Source organism: Propithecus coquereli, unplaced genomic scaffold (genome assembly GCF_000956105.1).
Source record: "Propithecus coquereli isolate 6110/MARCELLA unplaced genomic scaffold, Pcoq_1.0 Scaffold131, whole genome shotgun sequence".
In the NCBI taxonomy this organism is placed as follows: domain Eukaryota; kingdom Metazoa; phylum Chordata; class Mammalia; order Primates; family Indriidae; genus Propithecus; species Propithecus coquereli.
The window spans coordinates 6098777-6123260 of NW_012137303.1; the positions used below are offsets into that span (position 1 = coordinate 6098777).

The following is a 24484-nucleotide window of genomic DNA, read 5'->3' on the forward strand; positions in this document are numbered from 1 at the left end:
CTTCCCCTGCCCCTCAGCCCCCAGTAACTTCTATTCTACCTTTTGTCTCCATAAATTTGCCTATTCTTGGTATCTCATGTAAGTAGAGTCACACAACATTTGTCCTTCTGTGTCTGGCTTATTTCACTGACTCTCATGTTTTCAAGGTTCATCCATATTGCAGCACTTCCCTCCTTTTTATGGCTGAGTAATATTCCATTGTACATATATACCACATTGTGTTTATGCATTGATCCATCCATGGGCATTTGAGTTGCTTCTATCTTTTGGCCACTGTGAATAATGTGGCTATGAACACTGGTATACAGATGTCTGTCTGAGTCCTTGCTTCCAATTCTTTTGCATAGATAGCTAAGAATGGAATTGCTGGGTCATATGGTAGTTATAAGTTTAAATTTTGAGGAACCACTATTTTCCACAATGACTGCATCATTTTACCAAAAATTTATGAGGGTTCCAATTTCTCCACCAACATTTGTTATCTTCTGTTTTTTTGACAGTAGCTATTCTAATGGGTGTGAAATAATATGATTTTAATTTGCATTTCCCTAGTGGCTAATGATGTTGAATAATCTTTTTCTGTGCTTATTGGCCATTTATATATCTTCTTTGGAGAAATGTCTATTCAAGTCCTGTGCTCATTTTTTAATTGTGTTGTGTTTTTGTTGAGTTGTAGAAGTTCTTTTTATATTTTCTGGATGTTAATCTCTTGTCAGGTATATGATTTGTAAATATTTTCTCCCATTATGTAGGTTGTTGTGTTTTTGCTTCTTGATAGCATCCTTTGATGCACAAAAGTTCTTAACTTTGATGAAGTCCAATTTATCTGGTTTTTCTCTTGTTGCTTGTACTTTTGGTGTCACATCTATGATATCATTACCAAATCCAATGTATTCCCCAATGTTTTCTTCTAAGAGTTTTGTAATTTTGGCTCTTAAGTTTTCAGTCTTTGATCCACTTTGAGGAAATTTTTGTATATGGTGTAAGGTAAAGGTCCAACTTTATTCTTTTGCATGTGGATATCCAGTTTTCCAGCAGCGTTTGTTGAAAAGACTGCCCTTTCTCTGTTGAATAGTCTTGGTACCCTTTTTGAAAATTAATTGACCATACATGTGAGAATTTATTTCTGGGCTCTCTATTCTATGCCACTGGTATCTATGTCTGTCCTTATGCCAGTACCACACTGTTTTAATTCCTTTCACTTTAAGTTTTGAAGTTGGCAAGTGTGACTCCTCCAATTTTATTCTTCTTGTTTCAAGACTATTTTGGCTACTTGGGGTCCCTTGCAATTCCATTTGAATTTGAGGGTTGTGGTGTTTCCATTTCTGCACAAAAGGCTGTTGGAATTTCAATTGAGATTGCTTTGAATCTGTAGCTTACTTTGGGTAGTACTGACATTTTAACAATGCTAGTCCTCCTACCCATGAACATGGAAAGACTTTCCATTTTTAGATATTCTTAAATTTCTTTCAGCAATTTTTTTTGTTTGTTTTTAGCATATAAGTCTTTCACCTCTTTGGTCAGATTTATTCCTAAGCATTTAATTCTTTTAGATGCTATTGTAAAGTGAATTGTGTTCTCAATTTCTTTTTTGGACTGTTCATTGCTGGTATATAGAAACACAACTGATTTTTGTGTGCTGGTCTTATAATCTATAACTTTGCTAAATTCATTTATTAGCTCTAGTAGCTTTCTTGTGAATTCTTTGGGATCGTCTATACATAAGATCATGTCATCCAAAAATAGAGAAGTTTTACCTCTTCCTTTGCAATTTGATAACCCTTTACTTCTTTTTGTTGCCTAATAGCTCTCACTAGAATTTCCAGAACAATGTTGAATAGCAGGGGTGAAAGCAGGTATTGGGCCTTGGAATCAGACGTCTGTAGTTATAATGATTAATTAGGCATATTAAAAGCAGATTAGATAAACCCAGGAGTTAAAATTCCTAGTTCTTCAGGCTTTTCTGAATTCCAAGTCTTCCCTTACCTTGACCCAAGGTTGTTCTCCTCCACTCTTTTTTTCTGGGGACTTGCTTCATTAGTACTCATAAGTATATTCAGATGCCCATAAACTGGGAGTACTGTAAGACACCAAATGAAATCCTTTGCTTCGACTTCTACACAGTCGAGATATTTTGGCTATGGAGCCCTAGGAAACAGTACTGGGAGGAAATAATTGACAGAAAACTAATGAAGAATAATAGTGTCTGCATTTCCTTTTATCCCCAAGGCAGGGTTGGGGAGGGCATGAATTCTAGGCCTCCCTATTAATCTGGTAGCTCTTTTCATCTTTGGCTATGGAAAGTCTCCTTCTTGATCTTAGAATGGCCACCCAAATCTGTGCTCCACACTATTCATTAATTTGAGCTCCTCAAATACAGCTGCAATCCATTTTCTTTGAATTTTTCCTCCTTTACTGCATTTGTTAGAATCAAACTTAGAATCCCTTGAGGCAAGAATCTTTTTATTCCACATATAAATCTTTTTGGTGGTTACGTGTTGATATCAGAATTTAAAACACCTAACTTTATTTATAAAATTGGTTTTCACCTTTAAGTGGCTAATATAAAATATAAGGATGTGTGTCACATGATATACATGACCTCACTTCATCTTTCAGTGACCTTATTTTATAGATGAGGGTCAAAAAGACAAAGTGGCCTGGCTGGAATTTAAGTCAAAGTTTTGTCGATGTCAAAAATCTCACGCTCTTTCCTTACAGTAACTGCTTCAAACTTGTATTGCAAACAACTGGGATGTGAATCCAGTTGATTCAGATCCTTAACTCCTTTACAGTTTCAACATCATAAAAATCAAACTCAATGGCAAGCCAAGTATAAATTTATCATGCACATACTACTGATAAGCTATTTCTTTAAAATAAGAAGAAAACATATTAAGAACTGATTAGGACTCCAGATTATATTTGGCATAGATCCTCTAACTTAGGGTGTACTATATAGAGAGGTTCTCAAACTTTCTTGATTCATGGCACCCCTAGGCCAAAAGAAACAGCTCACCCTCTTCTTTATTTAGTAGGTAGATCCTGACAACTTAGTATCTATGCCCTAATATTTTATAAGAACTGTTTGAAAAAATACTTGAGAAATATTATTTCATATTAAAATTACAATTACTTATTAATAGCACATGTGCATCTGTTGGGCACTGCACCACTTCTCAAACTTTGGAATATGATCACCAATCTTCATTTCTTGTTCCACATTTATTTTCAGTTGATACTTGCTTTTTAGCACAGCAACTGCTGAAAATCCAGTCTTATAAAGACATGGTGTCATCAAAAAAAAGTTGCAGAATCTAATGTTGAAAACTGTGAACTATTTTGAGCTAGTATTTTGCCTGGCATCTGACAGATGTTGCTGTGTTTCCTTCAAAAATTTAAAATATCCCAAGGTGCTCTAGTGAATTTACTGCAGCACCATGGGGTGCCTTGGGGGCCAGAGAAGCCTTTTTTAAAAATGTGCATATTCATTTTTTATTGTATATATTTAAGGTGTACAACATGTTTTGATATACATATATCTAGTGAAACGGTTACTACAGTCAAGCAAATTGTGTCCATCATCTCGCATGGTTACTTTTTTTGCTGTTGTTGCAAGCCTCAAGAATATTTTTTTCCCCTTCCTTTTCTCTCCCCTCTTTTACCTTCTTTCCCTTTTCTTCCTTCTTTCATTTTTCTATGTTTGTTTTACGATGACAAAATCTCTTGAAGTTTTATCTGTAACTCTGATTCTCCCTCCATGACAGCTTACAATATACACTGCAATTTTCAACCTGGAGTGATGGCAATAGAAGTACTGTATGTTTTGACTCAATGACATATGGAAATCTGATGTTTAGACACATTTTTCCAGCAACAAAGCAAAGTTTTTAACCAAAGAATTCCTTACATTCTCAAATGGAAGGAAGGAAAGAAGGAAGGAAGGAAGGAAGGAAAAAAAATCTGATTTATAAATCTTTATTTTAAAAGTTTATCAAATGCCATGCACATTCTTGGAGCAGGACAATCCAGAGTGAAGGGGTGGGCTTCCCCAGAACCCAGGCATTCTCATGGTCAATCCCAGATACCTATCTGTTGGTACAGGTCAAGTTTAGGTCAAAGACAGGACAAGGCAGCAGAAAAATTTTATAGTAGAGGAGTATACACTTTGCAGTTGGGCTGTGTTCAAGTTCTGCCTCTAAATTTAAAGGCTCTCTGACTCTTGCACGAGTTACTTAATCTTTTGAGTTTTAGATTTTCTTCTCAGTAAAACAGGAATAATAATATGTATCTCAAAGTTGTTTCTTCAGGACCACTTAACCTATAAAGTACACATCATAACATCTGGCTCATTTAAAGGCTAGACAGTTAACGTTTATCAATATTATCATTAAAATAGGACTGACCCAGGGAAGGGAGACAGCAAAGTCTGCTGAAGAATATAAAGCTACAAAGAAAAAATAGTGGGGAGAATGGCAGAGTTCATGGCAACCGCTGGTGGGGATGTAAACTGGTATAACCACTTCAGAAAACCATTTGGCAGTGTCTACTAAAGCTGAACATATGCAAATTCTATGCCCAGCAATTCCACTCCTAGACATATACTCACCACATAAATATTTATATATGTGTACCAAAATACGTTCATAGCAGCATTATTCATAATAGCCAAAAAATTGGAAACTTAAATGTAGAATGGATACATAAAATGTGGTATATTCATGCAATGGAATACCATCCAGCAATGAATATGAATGAATTACTGGTACACACACCAACACAGATGCATCTCATGATCAATGTTGAGCAAAAGAAGGCAGACAGGAAATGGTGCATACTATGAATCCATTTATATAAAGTTAATAAATAGGCAAATTAGAAATAAGGATAGTGGTTACTTTTCAGGGGGCAGAATTAATTACTTTTCAGGCTGGGAGGATACATGGGGAGCCTCCTGGTGCTGGCTACAATATGTTTGCTCTTTGGAAATCCCTGTGATTTATGTACATACGTATGTTAACTTTAATAAAGAGTTTACTTTAATAAATAAACTGGCCAAACCATGGAAAAGATCTCTTCATAGGTTTCCTTCTTAGCAGAGAAGAGAGAGACACATTAAAAAAAGAAAAAAAGACCGGTATTAAGGTGAAAACGTAAGAAAACATAACAACTGTGTTTACAACCTGCAAGTCAAGCATCCTATCATGGCTGACTCTTTGTATGAATCAGGTTATGCTATGCCAACAACCCTCAACACAACGAAAGCACATTTCTTGCTCATTGGTGCATGTCTAGCACACGGTGGTGGAGGGCTCTGCTCATCGCACTAACCCAGGCTGAGGGAGGCTTCATTCTGACATGTGGGTTCATGATCACCACAGCAGTGGGAAGAGCACATGGCGAACTGAAAATCTAAACATGTCAGCCCCAAAGAAAGATATAACCTTTGCACTCACATTTCATAGGCTAAAGCAAGCCATGTGGGCCTGCCTAACTTCAAAGGGGCAGGACAAGTACAGGTGCACCATGGGCCTAGGGGCCAAGGAAGCAGATGGGCTGGAAGGTAACAGCTCTACTGATGACCACGCTTGCTCCTGTGGCTCCCAGGCTCAGTCCCATTCAGAGTCCTGTGCACAAGAGAATTGTTTTTGATGCCCGCCATATCCTTCTCTTCTCCCTCTTTCTAGCAGGAGCTCATGGAAAAAAGAAAGCTGGATTTCGAGACCACTGCCTCCCCCTCACCAATTGGTCACCATATGGTGACAGGCACCATGTGAGGTCCAATCCCTGCTGCACGGCAGTGGCTTTGGTCCCTTTCTGGACCAAAGAGCAGAGTGGAGCTGCAGCCTAATAGAGGGTAAGTGCCAGTCGTGGCAAGGAGGGGAGAAAATCCGTGCAGCTGAACAGTCCTTGAGGAGCCAGGCCCCAGCAGGTGACGGGGGCAGCAGGGCTTCAGATGGTCAAGCGGATCATTCTCTTACCGGAAGAAAAAATGTAGGAAGGAGAGTGGAGGAGAGGAAAGCACAGAGCTAGAAGGGAGAAACGAAATAGATGAGGGAGTGAGAGGAAAAAGAGTAGAGAAAGAGAAAAGGGAAGTAGGAAAAAACGCTTTCTGTCTCTAATCGGTTATGGGTGTAAAGCTTTCCTTAAGTCCTATCTAGGCGTGACTCCAGGCTTTGGATGGCATTTTTATCTCTGCTAGGGTTTTGTTAAATAAGTACCACACTGGAACCCACTCTGTTTATTAACAAAGAAATGACAGCATATAGCTCAAGACAGGAGGGAAACAGCAGGCTTCCTGTCGTCTTCTCCCTGTTCTTGCTGAGAAGCGCGGGTGCTCCCGAATGCATGTTCACCCGAAGGACTCAAAGCGGCCCAGGCAGACCTTTGTGCTTCTTAGAAGCACATCCCAGGTTCAGGAGAAAGGTACTAACATTAAAGTGTATATATTTTTTAGATCACCAACTGATGACATAATTAAATTTTAATTTAGATTCCTTAAACAACACATAAAAGGCTGAAACATCTTTTCTGAGATCAAAGGAAGAGCTGAATGGAGTATGGAGATGTTTCAAGATGAAAAAAATCCTGCGGTAATGACCGGGCACCTGATTTCCCTGTGCCTATACAATCCAAATAGCTTATTTTAATTCTGATAAATAAAGGATTTGCTTATTATACCAATTCTTTTTTTGTGTGTGAAAGAAATCACTTTACTTAGTAAGGACCAATGGTGTCGTATAGAAATAAGAACATTTGATCTAACTGATCAGAAATGTCAGGAAAGGGGCACAGTTTGTTTTAGACAAATCCAGTTTTCCAAAGTTTGTGGGTGCTACAGAAGCGGGTGATTCCTTGTATTTCACAAAATGTTGCCAGGCGTCTGTTAATTGGAAGACTCTCACTGCACATTCCAAAAGCATTCAAGTTCCCAAAATAGGTTTCCATATAAACTTTTCAGGAACACATCTGCTGTGAAAAATAAGATGTTTGTAGCACTGGGACTCCAAACAAAGCATGAAGAGGAAGATACACTTAACAATATTTATTAAAGATTGAAAATTCTTCCACATAAGGAAAAGATGACCAGAACCACTGTACAATTAGGTTCTGACTTGAAAATTGGAGATTTTTCTTTTTTTTAATGCTACCACTTGCATTTCTTGCTAAAAATAAACCAAGGAGAGTTTGAAAGATATGTTATGGTAGCTGTGATTGGGTTTTAGGTCAAATAACCAATGGGCCCAACTCAGTGTGAGACAGGGGGGCCTCATGAAAAAGTGTGGCTGAAGAGCTGGCAGTGGGACCAACACGAATTATTGCCCTTTGAGAACTGATGTAGTTGCCCTCCTGTTCATTGAAGATTTTAATTAGAAATTTACTCTTCTTCACAGATGCTTCATTTAGTTGTGTTCTAGTTACAGATCTTGACCAAAAAAGCGAGAAGAAGAGCAAACAGAGCCACGCCCACAGACATCCGCATTGCCCAGTCCTGGTGCGGCCTTTGCATCTGCGGTGCCATCCTGGAACTCACTGAGTCACGTGGAGTTGCAGCAGGGGTGTGGGGTATTGGACTCTGGTGATTCCCAAGCCTATTTCTGAATTCCTATAAAGAGAGAAACAAAGAAGAAAAAATGATTTTAAGATGCAGAGAAAGCCCTATTGTGATATTAATCAAGTCAATTTGTTCCTAGAAGGTGCTACCATTGACTTACTCCTTCAACAAAGGCACATTTAAATACCCATCCTGGGCCAGGTGGCCCCAAGGTAGGTATGAATAGACTAAGTCACAGTTCTTTCCTTGAAGGACCAGGCCAAGTTCATGATTTTACAGATTACAGATGAATCATACAAGAGAGATGGACAGTGTTTATGGAGAATCAAGGCAGAATTCATGAAGGGTAGAATTTGTGTAGAGTGGAGTTATAGCACAGATGTATTTAACTTTTAGGGATGTAACCGTATTTTCTCAGGAACTGAAGAATGGCAGAAAAAACCCTGGAAGCCATTTTATTCAGCAAACACATCCCTAGGCCAGAGATTCCCAGCTGCTCCGCTGCTGCAGGAGGGATTGGAGGGGTCTGAGAGATAAGAGGGACCCACCCCACACGCAGTTCCCTCAATGTTCCCTGGTGTGCCATACAAATACCCTCATTGTCTCCGAATGCCAGACATGGAAAAGGTTGGAAAACCCTGCTTGGAGAAGGTGCAAGGAACTCGGGGACCGATGGCCCTGCTTTTTAGGTGGTCTCTGTTCAGGGGCTTCTTAGCTAGTGTCCAGGGAAGCACAGAGAGGAGCATCTGGCTATTCTCAGGGGCCTTCTAGTGTTTCGAAGCACAATTTGATTCCACTATGTGAGATTTTCACCTTATGTACCTGCTTTACATCAGTGCCTTCCCACATAACACGGACTCCCCTGTTGAAACCTGAATGACATTGTGAGAGATGGAGTAGGGGTAGGGAAGGAGCAGATGAGAAATACTGGATGGAAGGAATGTGAGGAGGGGCACCCAGAGGCAGTGCAGTACAGAGCATGTCTCTGGAAGAACAAGAGACCCCGGACGCACAAAATGTTGTGGAAAACCATTTTACTTTGCTTAGTCTTCCCTTTCAAGCTCTCTGACGATCTCCTGGTGTACCTTAGGCTGCTGAGGGGGAAGCTGTATGTCACTGTGCACAGCAGAGGCCTGGGGATGGTGCTCTACAGAAGGCAAAGCTAAGAGGAGTGTGTGGGGTGGACTGAAGGGACAGAGAAAATGGGCAGAGAATCCAGTGGTGAGTTGTGGTCACAGATGACATGGGAGATCAGGGTGATGGGAGAAGGGATGGAAAGGAGGGAATGACAGACTTTTGCTGTAGGGTCGGCAGGATTGTCAAATAAGTGGGTAGTGAAAGGTACAAAGAATAGGAATGGGGAAATGAAACAACATCGACCCAATTTCCACGGGCTAATATTTACATGTGATTGATGTGGGAAGAATTCTGGCTTTGACTATAGGAGACTAATTGCAAAATTAATAAAGCCGTTAGCCACAAGGATAAATCTCTCGACCCCGATGACAGTCAAACCATTATTTACTTTTGCATTCCTCAGGTATCTGGACTGATACCCCTGCTGGTCTCCCTGCACTCTGAATCCTTAACAGGGAGGCACACAGCTGGACAGAGTGGAGCCATCTTTCCCACAGCAGGAGGAGGCAATGGCAGGAGCTCAATAGTGCACCCACACCTACTCAGGAGACACCTCTCTCATGGGACTGGCTTTTTGTGCGATATTTTGGATCTGGGAATATGTTGACAAGCTTCCATTTTGATTAAAAATGAGACCTCAGGGTCTCAAGGACAGAACTCATACATATGTGGCAATCTTAAGAAAGAAGGCAGAGTCCTCCTTTGGCTGAAATGACAGAGGCTATGTGAGTTGCTTAAAAGCAGCAGGGCTACCTAGTTCATCTCTGAACTCGTGGATCCTAGCATGGCTGCAGGTGTAGAACAGACACTCAGGAAGTATTTAGGAATGAATGAATGAGCAATTGATTCAAATGAACATGAGGGTGTATATTCCAATGAGATGTGTAACCATCAAGAACATGCCCATCTATGTCTCTGGTAACCACTGTATCCTGTGATGTATTTAGGACAGTCTTTCAACATGAATCATGGACTGTTGCCTCTAGCAATTAAACCATCACTTCCTAAGTTTAGTTTTATAAGACTAGAACTAAAAGGCTTATTAATTTCTCCTAAGCTTAAGCCTGAGTTCTTTAACCTTTTTAAGTCACAGATGGTTTGTTTCTTTGGGTTTTTTTTTTTTTTTTTTTAGACAGAATCTTGCCCTGTCACTCAAGCTAGAGTACAACAGCATCATCATAGCAACCTCAAACTCCTAGCTTGAGTGATCCTCCTGCCTCTGTCTCCCAAGTAGCTGGGACTACAGGCATGTACCATCATGCCCAGCTAATTTTTCTATTTGTTTGTAGAGATGGGGTCTCACTATGTTGCCTAGGCTGGTCTTGAACTCCTGGCCTCAAGCGATTCTCCTGCCTTGGCCTCCTAGGGTGCTGGGATTACAGGCAGTGAGCCACCGTGCCCAGCTCACAGATGGTTTTGAGATGCCAATGAAGACTATAGACTCTTCAAGAAAAACGTGGAGGCCCCATGTACATATGCACACTGCCACACTCACACTCTGTACGTTACTTCAGGAAGTTCACAGACACCCTCACCCAGGAATGAATACAGATTTTGTGGGTCTAGAAGCCTTCCCTTTAAGAAAAAAATATGAATACAAAATTAGGTACAGGGTCTTCGAAAGGGTCCCTCAAAGTGAGAGGCCCTGAAACCTTGGCTCCACTAGCTTCAGGGAAAATCCATCCTGCCTCTAAGCCCCAGTTCAAAATGCTTGACCTTGCTTTTGTACCTGAAATTCAAGAAGCTGCTGCTCTGTGATTAGTGGTGCCAAGCTAGGGTCAGGCTGACCCAGGAAGGACTAGGTGAGTCTTAAACCCTTAAGCATTTGGTTGGGTTTATAATCCATTCTGCTTCATATAGCTGCAGTACAGGCAATGTACCTATGCTCTTGGCTAAAAGAAACCCTTAAATTTCTGATAACCATTTCATAAAATTTCTTTCTCTCCCTCCTTCCAAGTCATTTTTCATAAAATTTTGCTCAAAATATAACAGTTACCTGTTAAACAAGCATAGTGGATTATCTGTGGTCGAGTTCAACTTAGTCATTCTTCCTTGAGCATTATTTTTTTTTTTTCTCTCCACCTCTTCAACATTGAACACGTTTAAACATAATTGTCCCGTAGAAAGTATTTTGGTGCTGAGACTCCCTCCTACTCTTAGTGGACAAGCCTGCACCCCAGAATCACATGGAAAAGCAGAAGCATGCACATGCAGCCACAGAAAGCCCACCTGACCTGCCACTCTCTTGAAGATGGAAACCTGGCAACAGATCAGGAGAGGGAAAATGTAGCCTGTCTCTACTGCACTATGCTTCTTTTATTATGTTCACCTTTTACCAAATCAAGATCTTGATTAAATGATTTTGATAATGCTATTTTTAAATAGAAGATTGAAAAAAATGTTTCTCAGATGACAGAATAATCAGTAGCCAGCTGGCTTTGTACACCGCAGTTGTCGCTACCACTGTGATATAAAGGAAAAGTAATTTAGCAATACGGGAAATACAAGGTCTTTCTCATGAAGTCCAAGAGGGTCAAACATGTAAATGTACACTGTGGCAGATTTCCACACAGTTAGAACCAGGGTTCATAAATAGAAAATAATGTAGCATTTCTATAATGTAATAAAAACTGCTTACAGGTGAAGTGATTATAGATAGCCAATAGAAAGATAAAAGTTGACACACACAAAACATTCACCACGCAATGCATATAATTGACTTTAGAGGAAAACTTACTATGGTCAATAGTTATGGAAAGTAAACAGAAGGCTTAAACCCTCCCTAAATCTTTTAAACATTATTGAGGTTACTAATTCCTGAAATTCAAGATGTAGTTGCATCTCTCAAAATATAATATACCAAATTTGAGAAATGTTACTCTATTTATTCAAACAAACTGAATGTCAACTCTGAGACTTAAGATAATTTTTAAGAACTTGAATTCCACTCAGAAATGCCTTTTTCAAAACAGAAATTTGAAACAAGGCAGGATATGACCTTTGTTCAATCAGAAAGATCCATGTGTTTATCTAGTCACAATAGACTAAGGTCCACACTGAGAATTCCCATCATGCACTCTGTGTTAACTTTGATTAACATGGGTTTTTCCTACCTTGTAAATCTCACTGCTCCCTTGATTAATTTCTAAACCTACTTACTTGCTAACTCTTAGACATACTCTACTAATTTCTAAAAATATAGATTATCAAATCCTATCAAAGTAATAAATCTGTTAAAGCAGAACCAAGTATGTGTAATGAAATTTAAAAAAAACAAAAAACTTTTATGTTCAGAAACTTTAGGGATCAGATTTCAGTCAGTTAAAGATAAAGACAGTTGGGATGGTAACAACAGTCTATCTCTAACTGTTTTCTCCTTCTCTAACAGTTATACATGTATTGTTGGGGAACGGAAAGAGATGCTTTTAACTTGAGCACGTTTAACACCATGAGGCACAGGCAGGACTTGATTTTAGGAGCAGTTAAGTGCTCTAGCTCTGGGGTCCAAATCCCAGCTCCATCTGAAGATTATTAGGCAAATTATTCATCCTCTCTTTGCCTCCATTTCCTCACCTGCGAAAAGGAGGTACTGCTTTTATTTGTGCATCATAGGGTTGTTATGAGGATTAAATGAAATATATATATATAAATATACACACACATATATATATACAAAAATAGATTAAGTGTCTTGAACATTTAAAACTCATGGTACTTTGTGGTTCTAAAGGAAAATGCAAACGGCCTCAGATATTGTAAAATTACAAAGTCACTATTGTATTTGTTTCTCTGATATGATTAATTGACCCACACTGTTTTTGTTCCCTATGCATATATCATCAGGAGATGCACAGTATAATGAATGAGCACGGGTTTTGAATTCTGGCATACCAGAAACTGAATCCAAGTTCAGACAGCCATGTGATCTTAGGCAGGTGATTTGAGCTCTCCAGACCTCTTCTGAGAAGTAAGAACACCAACATCTACCTTAAGATGTTATTGAAAGGGTTAGAACTAACGTGCCCAGAGCCAGGCAGAATGCCCGTAATACAGGAGGTTCAGAACAAAGGGCTGCTATTATGGTTACATCACAGGAGTGTGGTTTGGAAAATGGAGAAGTACCACAAACCTAGGGTATTAAATAACACGAATTTCTTCTCTTACATTTCTGGAGGTCAGAAGTTCTAAATCAAGGTGTTGGCAGGGCTGTACTCCTTCTGGAGGCTCTAGGAAAGAATCTGTTTCCTTGTCCTTTCTAGCTTCTAGAGTTTGCGCACATCCACTGCCTTGTGGCCCTTTCCTCCATTTTCAAAGCCTGTAGCATAGGGTTTTTTTTTTTTTAATATAAGGACCTTTATGACTGACACTGGACTCAGTTACATAATTGAGAATAACTCCCTCATCTTAAGATCCTTAACTTAATCACCTCTGCAAAGTACCTTTTGCCATGCAAGGTAACATAATTGGAGGTTGTGGCCATTAGGACATGGACATGTTTAGGGGTGGGGAGCATTACTGTGCCTCCCACTCATGGCATATGTGAGTCCCCAAGCTCTCATCCCACCATAAAGCGTGCTCAGTTCAGGTAGAGCTGTTCCTTTGCATTCTATGTTCATATCTTCATATAGTCGCAAGTATCCTTTTCTTAGGAGCTGGATGGACTCGGGCTTCCAATGGAAGGCAGTCACGCTGTTCAGAGGCCTCTCCTGCAGTTCCTCCTCCTCCTCATCATCATCAAAAATATTGACAAATTGTAATACAGAATATGGCTGCATAACCAGAAGCATAAGGATCCAGCAAGGAAGGTAGAGGACAGGCTCTGTGTAAAAATAACTAAGTAGACGAAGTAATATTTATAGAACACTCACCATGTGCCTAGCGGGGCTCTAAGTACTCCATATGCATTCTCTCCTTTAATCCTCCGAACTGTCCAATGAAGTAGCTAATACGAGTTAATCCTGCCTTTAAGTCCCTTGCCCAACTTTCAGATGGCAGGTAGAGGCAGGTGAGAGGCTTGGCTTTAGTCATACTAAGCACAGCCCCATAGCAACATATCAGAGATATATTTATAATCCAGTATAAATAAATGAGAAAAAAACAAGGTAATGCATAATCATTAAAATGACTATCAATATCAAGATTCCCGCCAAACAGATTTTATACATTTTACTTGCTACTGCATCTCTTGGAGGTAATGGTGTTATTTTGCATCTTCCTACAGAAGGCCATTCTAGGAAAGTCAGCCTCAAATTATGCAGGGACATTTCGTGCTACCTGTCTTGCAGTTCTGAGCCATGTTGAGACTTTGTAAATGTGACCTGTAGATGGCACATGGCTGAGTTTGCTCTGCGCGCGTGCACACACGTACTTGATGCGCTCACATTAGTACACGCTGCAAAATGTGTTTTAATGAGGAACAGTTGGTCTGGTTCTGCTCGAATAAAAGATATCCCTGTAAGAGAGTTGCCACCTGTCTTCCCATCTTGCAGTGCAGCTTCTAAATGAGTTCTTCTGTCCCTGACACCTGCAGGTGTTGCCAGGGCCCTGTAATCGCATTCCGTGTGCCAACTCCCCTCCTCAAATTGACAAGACAACCCTGTCCCTGTGCTTCATGTCATTACCAGATACCAGGACATACAGGGGATTAAGGAGACCAAGCTATCTTTCTCCATTATTCTTCCAGACATTCCTCAAATTGGGAGCATTTTATTATCATATAACTAGGAGTGCCGGAGTACCCAATTATCTCTAAAACAAAAATGTTAGTATTTTCTAGTTCTCGAAGTCTATGTTAAAGAAACTGCTACGTGCATAGTCCGTCAGCATTATAGGTACACTGGAATGTAACAGGATAAACACATTGAAGTTGGAATGAATTATGCCTTTCCATTTATTTTGGAAAAACAGTTACATCTTAAGGCCTTTGTCACACACTCACATGATGAGAGCACAATACTGTTAGCTTTTCTGTATCACTTTTGGGAATTAGCAACTCTACCTCAGACTTTATTCATATGAAATTGTTCCCTCATCCCCTCACCCCAAGAGTGTACTTGCTATCAGGTCATTAAAATTGCAAAGAAAAAATTTTAAATTTGAGCATACACACAAAAAAACACTCTAATCTTAATATCATGGAGGGGTTTTTATTTTATTTTGGTGATAGCAAAGTAAACATAGGGCTTTGCTAATAAGGCTGAACATAAATTATTAAACTATCCACTGTACCATCAAATGCATTTCTGATTATATTCTGAATAATTTTGCCTTGACATCCACCAAAGGAATAGATCTGATGTGCCCCTGCATGGTCTCAACGATCCCTCTCTTCTGGAATGCCCAACCCTCGGACTTGCACTGCGCCAAATAAAAGAAAGAGATAATCATATCAAAACCCAAAGCTCAGCATCTGCCCATCACCTAGTTATTACTTTCTGTAAGACTTCATTTCATCTGACTCTAGAGATGTGAAAACAACTCTTAAGCTCTGAACTTATTTTAATGGCTTCAAAACATTTCTTAAGTGTAAATTTTTCTCATGGCTCAGAGGCACTGTTCGAGCTTGAAGTGCAAGCTAACAGGGATTAAGAAAGAAATGTCTGATAGCTCATGTCGCAAGAAAAATTAGAGTTTAGAACAGACTTTTTTTTTTCCCCACTGAGCCTGAGCATATGGGCTATGCGGAAAACGTACTGAAATCAAATATGTGACCCAATGCAGGGAAATGCTCTTAAAACATACGTTATGGGCCGGGCGCGGTGGCTCACGCCTGTAATCCTAGCACTCTGGGAGGCCGAGGCGGGCGGATTGTTTGAGCTCAGGAGTTCGAAACCAGCCTGAGCAAGAGCGAGACCTCGTCTCTACTAAAAATAGAAAGAAATTAATCGGACAACTAAAAATATATAGAAAAAATTAGCCAGGCATGGTGGCGCGTGCCTGTAGTCCCAGCTACTTGGGAGGCTGAGGCAGAAGGATCGCTTGAGCCCAGGAGTTTGAGGTTGCTGTGAGCTAGGCTGACGCCAAGGCACTCACTCTAGCCCGGGCAAAAGAGTGAGACTGTCTCAAAAAAAAAAAAAAACATACGTTATGCAGTACAGTATACTATCAGAAAAGAATCTCACCATCTCCTGATTTTGAAAAGTTTGCTTTGAATACAAAATTATAAGGTATTTCTATACTTACATTTTAATCCCTCAAACACAAACTCAAGGAAGCATCTCTAAAAGTCAGCATCCCTGTAGAAACTGCTGCATCTGTCCTTGATAATAAGGAATAAACAAAAGCATCTCCTCAGTCACTGTAATGCCTTCTCAACCTCCAGTTGTGGGCTTCTTTCTGAATGCCTTCATGTTTAACCTTCTTCATCTTTCTTTAGCTTAACACCAAACAGCCATTCAAATGAGCTTACATTTTCCTAATTTTGCGCCTATTACATTCACAAAAACAAGGGAAGGGCGTAGTAGGGCAGAAGAATCAGATCTAGAATTAATAACAGCATAAAAACCTTTGCCAACAGTGATGCACTATCATTTGTTTATACATAACTTTTCCAGTTCCACAAAAAATGAGTGGTGGTAACCTTTGCTAAAGAGGTATGTCATCAGAGGTCTGGCATCTTAGCTGGAGATACATTCATTTTTACTGCTTCCTTCCTCATTGGTATTTAAATATTTTTATCCAAAGAAAAGGCACATAGAGAAGGTTCTCTTACTACCTACACTTAAGGAAAACCCAAGTTAGTTATTGTGAACTAAAATAAAATTTTAAGGCTCACCCCCCCACCGGCTGACTAAGCGGACCCCCTCGTGGCCAAAGAAATACCCTAAAACTAAATTGCCTGCCAGCAGGAAGGAGGTCAGACATGCCTTATCATGCCCCCCTCCCTTCTTGGGGACATCCTTTATAACCCACTAACAGGCCTAAGGGTATGCAAGACAAACCTGCAGGTCCTCAATTTACACAACAAATCTATGTCCAATAGCTTATCTCTGATAAAGAGCTCCTTATGTTGAAACATTCCAAGCCTTTAGACAAAGCTTCATGTCTTTAGCCAATTACAGGCCAAAGAATCTTTTAACCCACCTATAACCTGTAAGCCCCTGCTTCGAGATGGCCCACCGTTTTGGGCCAAACCAATGTATGCCTCCCACGTATTGATTTATGACTTCACCTGTAACCCCTGTCTCCCTAAAATGTATAAAACCAAACTGTAACCCAACCTCTGCGAGTCCACTGCTCAAGGCCTCTTGGGCGTGGCTCCGGGTCATGATCCTCAAATTTGGCTCAGAGTAAATCTCTTTAAAATTACTTTACAGAGTTTGGTCTTTTTTTCCGTTGACATTATTTACTGGGTCCAAGTTTTGAAATTACTATAGAACTTGTCATGTAAGTCTCTTGCTAACTAAACATTAGCCACATATGTATGAACAAGTACACGTGCACATGCATGCACACATACATGCACACACAAAGAGAAGGCCTTGACATAAAGAAGGACCCAAGAGGCACACTTAGAAGTATGAAGGATGCAACCATAGCATTCATGCAGAAATCTGAATTCCTCTATTCCGAATAGGTGACTGGAGATAAGCATCAGTACAAACAAAAGCTGCTCCACGGCTGTGGCAAAGCTAAAGAAATGAAAAGTGAATTGGGTCAAAATGCTTCACTGATGATGAAGTCCTTTTGATGATCACTTAAACCACAACCGAAACCATTCTCATTCCATGGAGTGCACACAGGAAGCAGTGAACTAAGATGTTGACGAACATAACAATTGGGTTTATTCAACTTAATCTTCAAGTTATCAATTCAACTCAAAATAATTGTTCCTAAAGGTTTCCTTCCAACTAAGTAACCATGAGAGTGTTGGCAGATGTTTGGTTTATATTTTAAATGAAAAAGAAGCCACGTGTGATGTTAACTGTTATTACAATGCAACCCTCTCATCCTGTTCTAAGTATCATTTTCAATGACACTGGAAATATGGTTTTAGCATCATTGAGCTCCATGAACTGCATAAAATGAATAAAGGAGATGGCAGGTACTTTATTCTGTCTTAAAGAGTCTCATAATGATAAGCTAACAGGTAAAATGTTTCCTAAAGATCACCATGATGGTTATTCAGCTTGGAAAATGCAGATAAATTAGTTAGGAAAGATTACTTGGTGTATACAGTTGGCCCTCCATATCTGTGGGTTCCACATCCATAGATTCAACCAAGCACTGATTGAAAATACTTGGAAACAAAAATTCCACAAAATTACAAAAAGCAAAACTTGAATTTGTCACATGCTGAGTACTTTATTGAATCCACATGAATGAAGTGATAAGTAGGCACTGTAGTAGGTGTTATAAGTAATCTAGAGATGATTTAAAGTATACAAGGGTGTGTGTGTAGGTGATATGCAAATACTGCACCATTTTATATAATGGACTTGAGCATCTGCAGATTCTGGTATCCACAGAGGGTCTCCTGGAACCAATCCCCCACGGATACCAAGGGATGACTGTATATATCATAATTACACTACACTCAACCCAAGCACCTGAAGAAAGATCACATCTCTACCTATTTTCCTATCAATCTCTCAGTTCTATTATCCCTTCGTCCAAAAATCCATTCCACGGCATGCCCATTCTCCCTTTCTACTTTGAATACAAATAGTTTTTAAGAAGTAAAAAATAATGGTCGTATTGAACATCACTTAAAATAACTGGGAAGATTAATATTAAAAGATTTAATTACTTATATTATTCTACACACGTGTGGTAGGCAGCCCCCAGTGATCCTCACCTCCTGGTATCCCCACCTTTATGTAAACCTTCCCCTTGACTATGAGCTGAACTTATTCACTTGCTTCTAATTAATAATACTCGACAAAAATGACAGATGTTGCTTCTGAAATTAGATTACAAAATACGGTAGCTTCCATCTTTCTCACTCTCTGCTGGCTCGCTCTGAGGGAAGCCGGCTGCCACACCGCGACCTGCCCTGTGCAGAAACCCACCCGAGAAGGAATGGAGGGAGGCCTCTGACCACCAACCAGTAAAGGATTGAGTCCCCAGGGAAACAGCCCATGAGCGTGAGAAGCAGATCCCCAGCTGAGCCTCGGGATGAGACTCCACCGCTCCCACCTGGCTGCCACCCTGACCGCAGCCTAAGGAGAGGCACTGAGCTAGGCTGCACCCGGATTTCTGACCCACAGAAGCTGCAAGGTAATAAATGTTTGTTGTTTTAAGCTGCTAAGTTTTGAGGTGATTTGTTACACAGCAATAGATAACTAATACAAGATGCCAAGGAGAGGGCTATAAACCGATTGACACGCATGTGGAAACTGGACTGTAACGGAGGCATGGCAGAAAGGTAGGAAAGATAAGACTGCCAATAAACTTCTCTGAAACAATTGGTTACACACACATAAAGCAATGAAATTTAACCCCTACCTACCATTCTCAAAAATCAATTCCAGGTAGATTAAACACTTACTTGGCAAAGGCAAAACTTTACAACATGGAAGGAAAACCTGTCTATAACCCAGAAGGTAGGGACATACTTCTTAAACAAATCACAAAAATATACAAAGTTTTTAAAAAGGAGGTTAAGACAAGTCAAAAACTGGGAAAAGACAGTTGCCTCACATATAGCTGACTTTAGACTACATAAAGAAATCCTAAAAATCAATAAAAAGGTATCAGTACAATAGAACAAAATGGGCAAAAGACTTTATATAGACTTTTCACTGAAAAGAAAACCTGAATAACGGCCGGGCACGGTGGCTCACGCCTGTAATCCTAGCACTCTGGGAGGCTGAGGTGGGTGGATTGTTTGAGCTCAGGAGTTCGAAACCAGCCTGAGCAAGAGCGAGACCCTGTCTCTACTAAAAATAGAAAGAAATTAATAGGACAACTAAAAATATATAGAAAAAATTAGCCAGGCATGATGGCGCATGCCTGTAGTCCCAGTTATTTGGGAGGCTGAGGCAGGAGGATCGCTTGAGTCCAGGAGTTTGAGGTTGCTGTGAGCTAGGATGATGCCACAGCACTCTAGCCCAGGCAACACAGTGAGTCTCTGTCTCAAAAAAAAAAAAAGAAAACCTGAATAAATATATACAGGAAACCAGTAAATATATCAAAAATGCTTAACCTCACTTGTAATTAGAGAAATATAAGTTAAAAACATAGAGAGATACCAATTCATATACACATACACCAGGTTGGAAAAAGCAGAAAACCTAACAATATCAAGTTTGGGTGACAACATGGAGGAACCAGAATACTTTGACACTGCTGCTGTTCATGGTATACATTAAATAGCTACTTTGGGAAATAGGGGGGCATTATCTGGTAAAGTGGGGGCTATGGGAGCTGAGCACACTGTCCAACCCAGCAAGGTGAGCAGGTCTATACAAACCTACCCAAAAAGGCTAAGAGAGCTGACAGGTCAAAGAAAGAGGCTGACAAATCCAGTTTCTCAGAAAGAAACATTTAATAGGAACTTACAAACAGAAGCCAGGTCTCAGGTACCCACAAGATGGTGGACCCCCACACTGTTACCACCTCCCAACCCCCTGACCCAAGGGCTTATATACCATAGGGAGGGGGCATGTGTGTTTCAGAAGGAATGTGTAGGAAAACTGATATAACATCAAGGTTGTTTTGCTATAAGGGCAGGATTTACAGTAACAGTAAGGTAGAAATCTTAGAGGCATTCCCGGAACTGGGGTTAATCAGAAGTCCACATGGTGGATTAACATCCAAGATGGAGTTGCTTTAGCCTCCACATCCCATCATGGCTCATGGGATGTAAGTCAGAAGCTCCAGCAGAGTTTGGGCTAGAGATGGGAGTGGGAGAGGGGTTGGTCAAAGGTAGAAAAAGTGGCCCAGGATGTGGGGCTCAAGACCTGTGTTGGGGCTTCCTGAGAATATTAACTCTCCAACTGTCTCCCTAAAAAATTCTTTTCTTAGATGGGCCCCAGTAACTAACCTACTCTTCAACACCGCACTTCCTAAGTTGTTCCCCACCCACCTATCCTCACCTTTTTAAAAATGACTGGCCAATGTGGAAAATAGATGGGACATAAGTAGCCACTTGACTGTCAGTACACACTTTCTCATTTTTTACTTGAATTCTATGGGATAAAATCAGTACCTATGTTACTTTCCTATTGTTGCTATAACAAATTACCACAAACCAAGTGGCTTAAAACAATACAAATGTATCATTTTATAGTTCTGGAGCTCAGAAGTCAGCAACAGGTCTCAAAGGGTGAAAATCGAGTGAGGTGTGGCCTCCCTCCAGAAACCAGAGGCTGAGGGGAGAATCCACTTCCTTGCCTTTTCTAGCTTGCATCCTAGGCCATGACCCCTTCTATCTTCAAAGCCAGCATCCCCATCACTCTGACTTCTGATTCTCCTGCCTTCCTTTTTCACTTGTAAGGACCCTTGTGATTATATTGGACCCACCTGGATAATCCAGGATACTCTCCTTAAGGTCAAATGATTAACAAATTGAATTCATCTGCAACCTTAATTCTCTCTGCCATGCAATTTAACAGACGCACAGGTTCCAGGGATTAGAATGTGGACATTTTGGAGGTGGGGGGTGTTATTCTGCCTACCTCAGGCCCCAAGGGTGATAAATTTTGATTTGTTGGGTACAACTATACCTCAGGGAAAAACATCCGCTCTCTAGAGTACTTGAAGACGTTTCCTCATAGAAAAGACGAGGAGAAGGTCCCTTATCTTCCACTACCTTTTAGATTTCAGTTTCTTTTTCCTAGATCCAGCCCTTTTAGCTTTACACCTCAACATCTAAAAACAAGACACTGAGTTGTACAGCCGGAAGGATGAGATTTAAGATTGAAGCTAAATGTGATTTCTTGTGGGAATATAGAAAGAGGGTAGAAAGTTGCACAGATCACAGACCACAGCCTACAAAAGCCAAGATTTCATAGGTTGTGGCAGAATGAATACATTAATTGTCCCAATTCTTCAGAACTCCTTGTACCTGTGCCTTCTTCCCACACCTTCGTAGTGCTGCCCTGGGTCTTGGCCATGCGACTTACTGGGCCAATAGTCTGTTATCAAACACGATGCACACAGACTTGAAAAGCACCTGTGTACATCTGTTTGCTGTTCTTGTTCCTCTGCTTTTATCATGAGAACATGCTCAGGATAGCCTGTTGTAGGATGAGACATGTGGAGCACAGCTGATTCACCCAAGCAGTCCCAGCCAAGGCCATCCAGATCCACCAACTGCCCGCAGAGCCTCCAGACATGTTAGTGAGGCCCCACCAAGATTAGAAGAGCTGCTGAGCTACCCCACAGCTCACTGCAGATGAGTGAGCCCAGTAGAAATCAGCTGAACCCCACAAGGTTTTGTTTGTCATGGCAAAAGATAACTGATATTATAGTAGCCATATATTTAGTTCCTCAATCCTTTTTAGTAAGGGGTATACATACGTCTCCAGAACAAATCTGTTCATTCATTTATTCATTCCTTCAACAGACATTTACTGAGTATTTGCTCCATGCCAGGCACTGTCCTCATCATTAAGAACACAGAAGTGGATGAAGCAAAGTCCCAGCATGCATGGAGCTTTCATTTTAGTAACTGGAGACAAACATGTAAATATTTATTATGTTTCATGGTAAATGTACCATGGTGAAAAACAGAGTAAGACTAGGGAGCACTAGGTTGTGGCAGATGGTGGGGACTTGTCATTTTATAGAGGGTTACCGAGGATGACCTCAGTGAGAAGGTGGTGTTTCAGCAGAGATCTGAATGCAGTGGATGGCAGCCATGTCACGTGGACATCAAGCAGAGGGACTGGCAGGTGGAAAGGCACTCTGGAGGGAGCAGGCCTTGTGTGTTCAGTTCAAGGAGCAGCATGGAGGCCAGGGTGACCGGCCCACTGTGCTTTAGGGGAGAAAGGTCCAGGCACTGGGCCCTGCAAGCCATTGTAGGATCTTTGGTTTTCTCTCTGAACATGCTGGGAAACCCTAGATCTTATTTTTTTTTAAGTTTTTATTTTACTAAAGTCTATATAGCGTAAGATTTACCATGTTAACCATTCTTAAGTGCACAATTCAGTGGCATTAATTACATTTACTATGTTGTGCAAACATTACCACTATTTCCAAAACTTTCTCATCACCCCAAATAGAAATTCTGTGACCATTAAGAAATAACTCTCCATCCCCACCCCCAGATAACCTCTAACCTACTTTCTGTCTTTATGAATTTGCATACTCTGGATATTTCATATAAGTGGAATCATGTAATATCTGACCTGTTTTGGTCTGGCTTACTTTGTTTTGCACAGTGTTTTCAAGGTTTATCCATGTTGTACCATGTGTCAGAACTTCATTTCTTTTTATGGTTAAATAAAATTCCACTGGGCCGCAGACCACATTTTGTTTATCCACTCATCTGTTGATGGATACTTGGTTGTTTCCATCTTTCGATTATTATGAATAATGCTGGTATGAACACTGGGGTATAAGTATCTGTTTGAGTTCCTGCTTTCAATTCTTTTGGGTATATATGTAGGAGCAGAATTGCTAGGTCATACGGAATGCTATGGTTTTGAGCAGAAGAGGGACACAATTTGGATTTATCTTCAGGGTAGAAACAGGGAGACCAACTAGGCAGGCTGTTTGTGTTATTTTCAGCTAATATAATACAGAGCGGGGAAAAAAAACCACAAGAATATTAAAGAGAAGAAGACTGCAGTGAACGGCACTATCCTGTACCATGGATGCTTTGTGATTGTTCAGAGAAACTGCCTCATATTGAGAATAAAAGAAAGTCAATGAAAAGTGGGGACTTAAAAGCACTATCACAAAGTATTTATTTTAGGTAACTATCCTTTACAAATGCTGTTGCTGCTTACAAATGCTTTATGCCCCAAGACCAATGACCAAGTCCTCTTCTCATGGTATATATGTGATCGGGGCAAAATATCCATGCCCAAGGACAAGACATTATTAGTATCTTGATTAACTGGGCCCCAAATAAGTCTTCACTATCACCTTGCCACCCATCCCACACCACCTATTCATTGATCACTTACTATGTGCCAGGTAGTGTTAGGTACTTTCTGTGCATTATCTCACTTCACTGTCAAAACCACCCTATCAAATGGGTCTATTATTCCCAATTTATAGATGAGAAAGTATATCTAGAGAGGGTAAGTGATCAGACAACAGTCACACAGTTAGTAAAGGGATAGAGACAAATTTCCAAACTCATATTCCCATCCAAAAACTCATGTGTGTAAGGGTACTCTATTCTTTTTAAATAGATGTTTTCAAGAAGGAGGCCCTGGGATCCAGGGAGGAAGGAAAGTGCTGATCTTGATAAAGTCAGCAATGATTGTTTGCTTTTATTGTCCTTTGAATCTCTCTCTAAAGAGGTGGCAAATGTGAAAAGTACAGCATCCTAATTTTATAGGTTGACTTCCTACCAGATAACTGTCCCAGATAAATGAATACTTCTGGTTCTCAGTCATTTAACAGAATTGCCTTTGGGAGATAGAAAGGAGAAAATTTGTTTCTCCAAAGTCCTTTAAATTTAGAACATTGCAAACTATGTTAGAAAACAAATATACTCTATTTTGTAAAGTATATTCCATTTTATTTATTTAAAAATAATGTTCTATTATTTTAGGTATAACATAAAGCCAATACTCTGTGATAGAAGAAACAGGCTGTCGCTTTCATCATTGGAAAGAAGGAAAGGAAACTAAAATTTATGGTCAAAAGCAAATCCTGCTCTAAAGTACTCAT

At 40.2% G+C, this 24484-nt stretch overlaps 1 protein-coding gene across 1 annotated transcript in view; it reads right to left on the minus strand.

Moving 5' to 3' along the window:
- Positions 1–7348: 7348 nt before the first annotated feature.
- CDKAL1 (CDK5 regulatory subunit associated protein 1-like 1) overlaps positions 7349–24484 on the minus strand; it is a 712360-nt gene continuing 695224 nt past the window's right edge. The window contains exon 15 of the mRNA XM_012638567.1: positions 7349–7606. Within this exon, the coding sequence (XP_012494021.1) occupies positions 7415–7606 (192 nt within the window). The 3' untranslated portion in view covers positions 7349–7414. The remainder of the gene's footprint in view (positions 7607–24484) is intronic.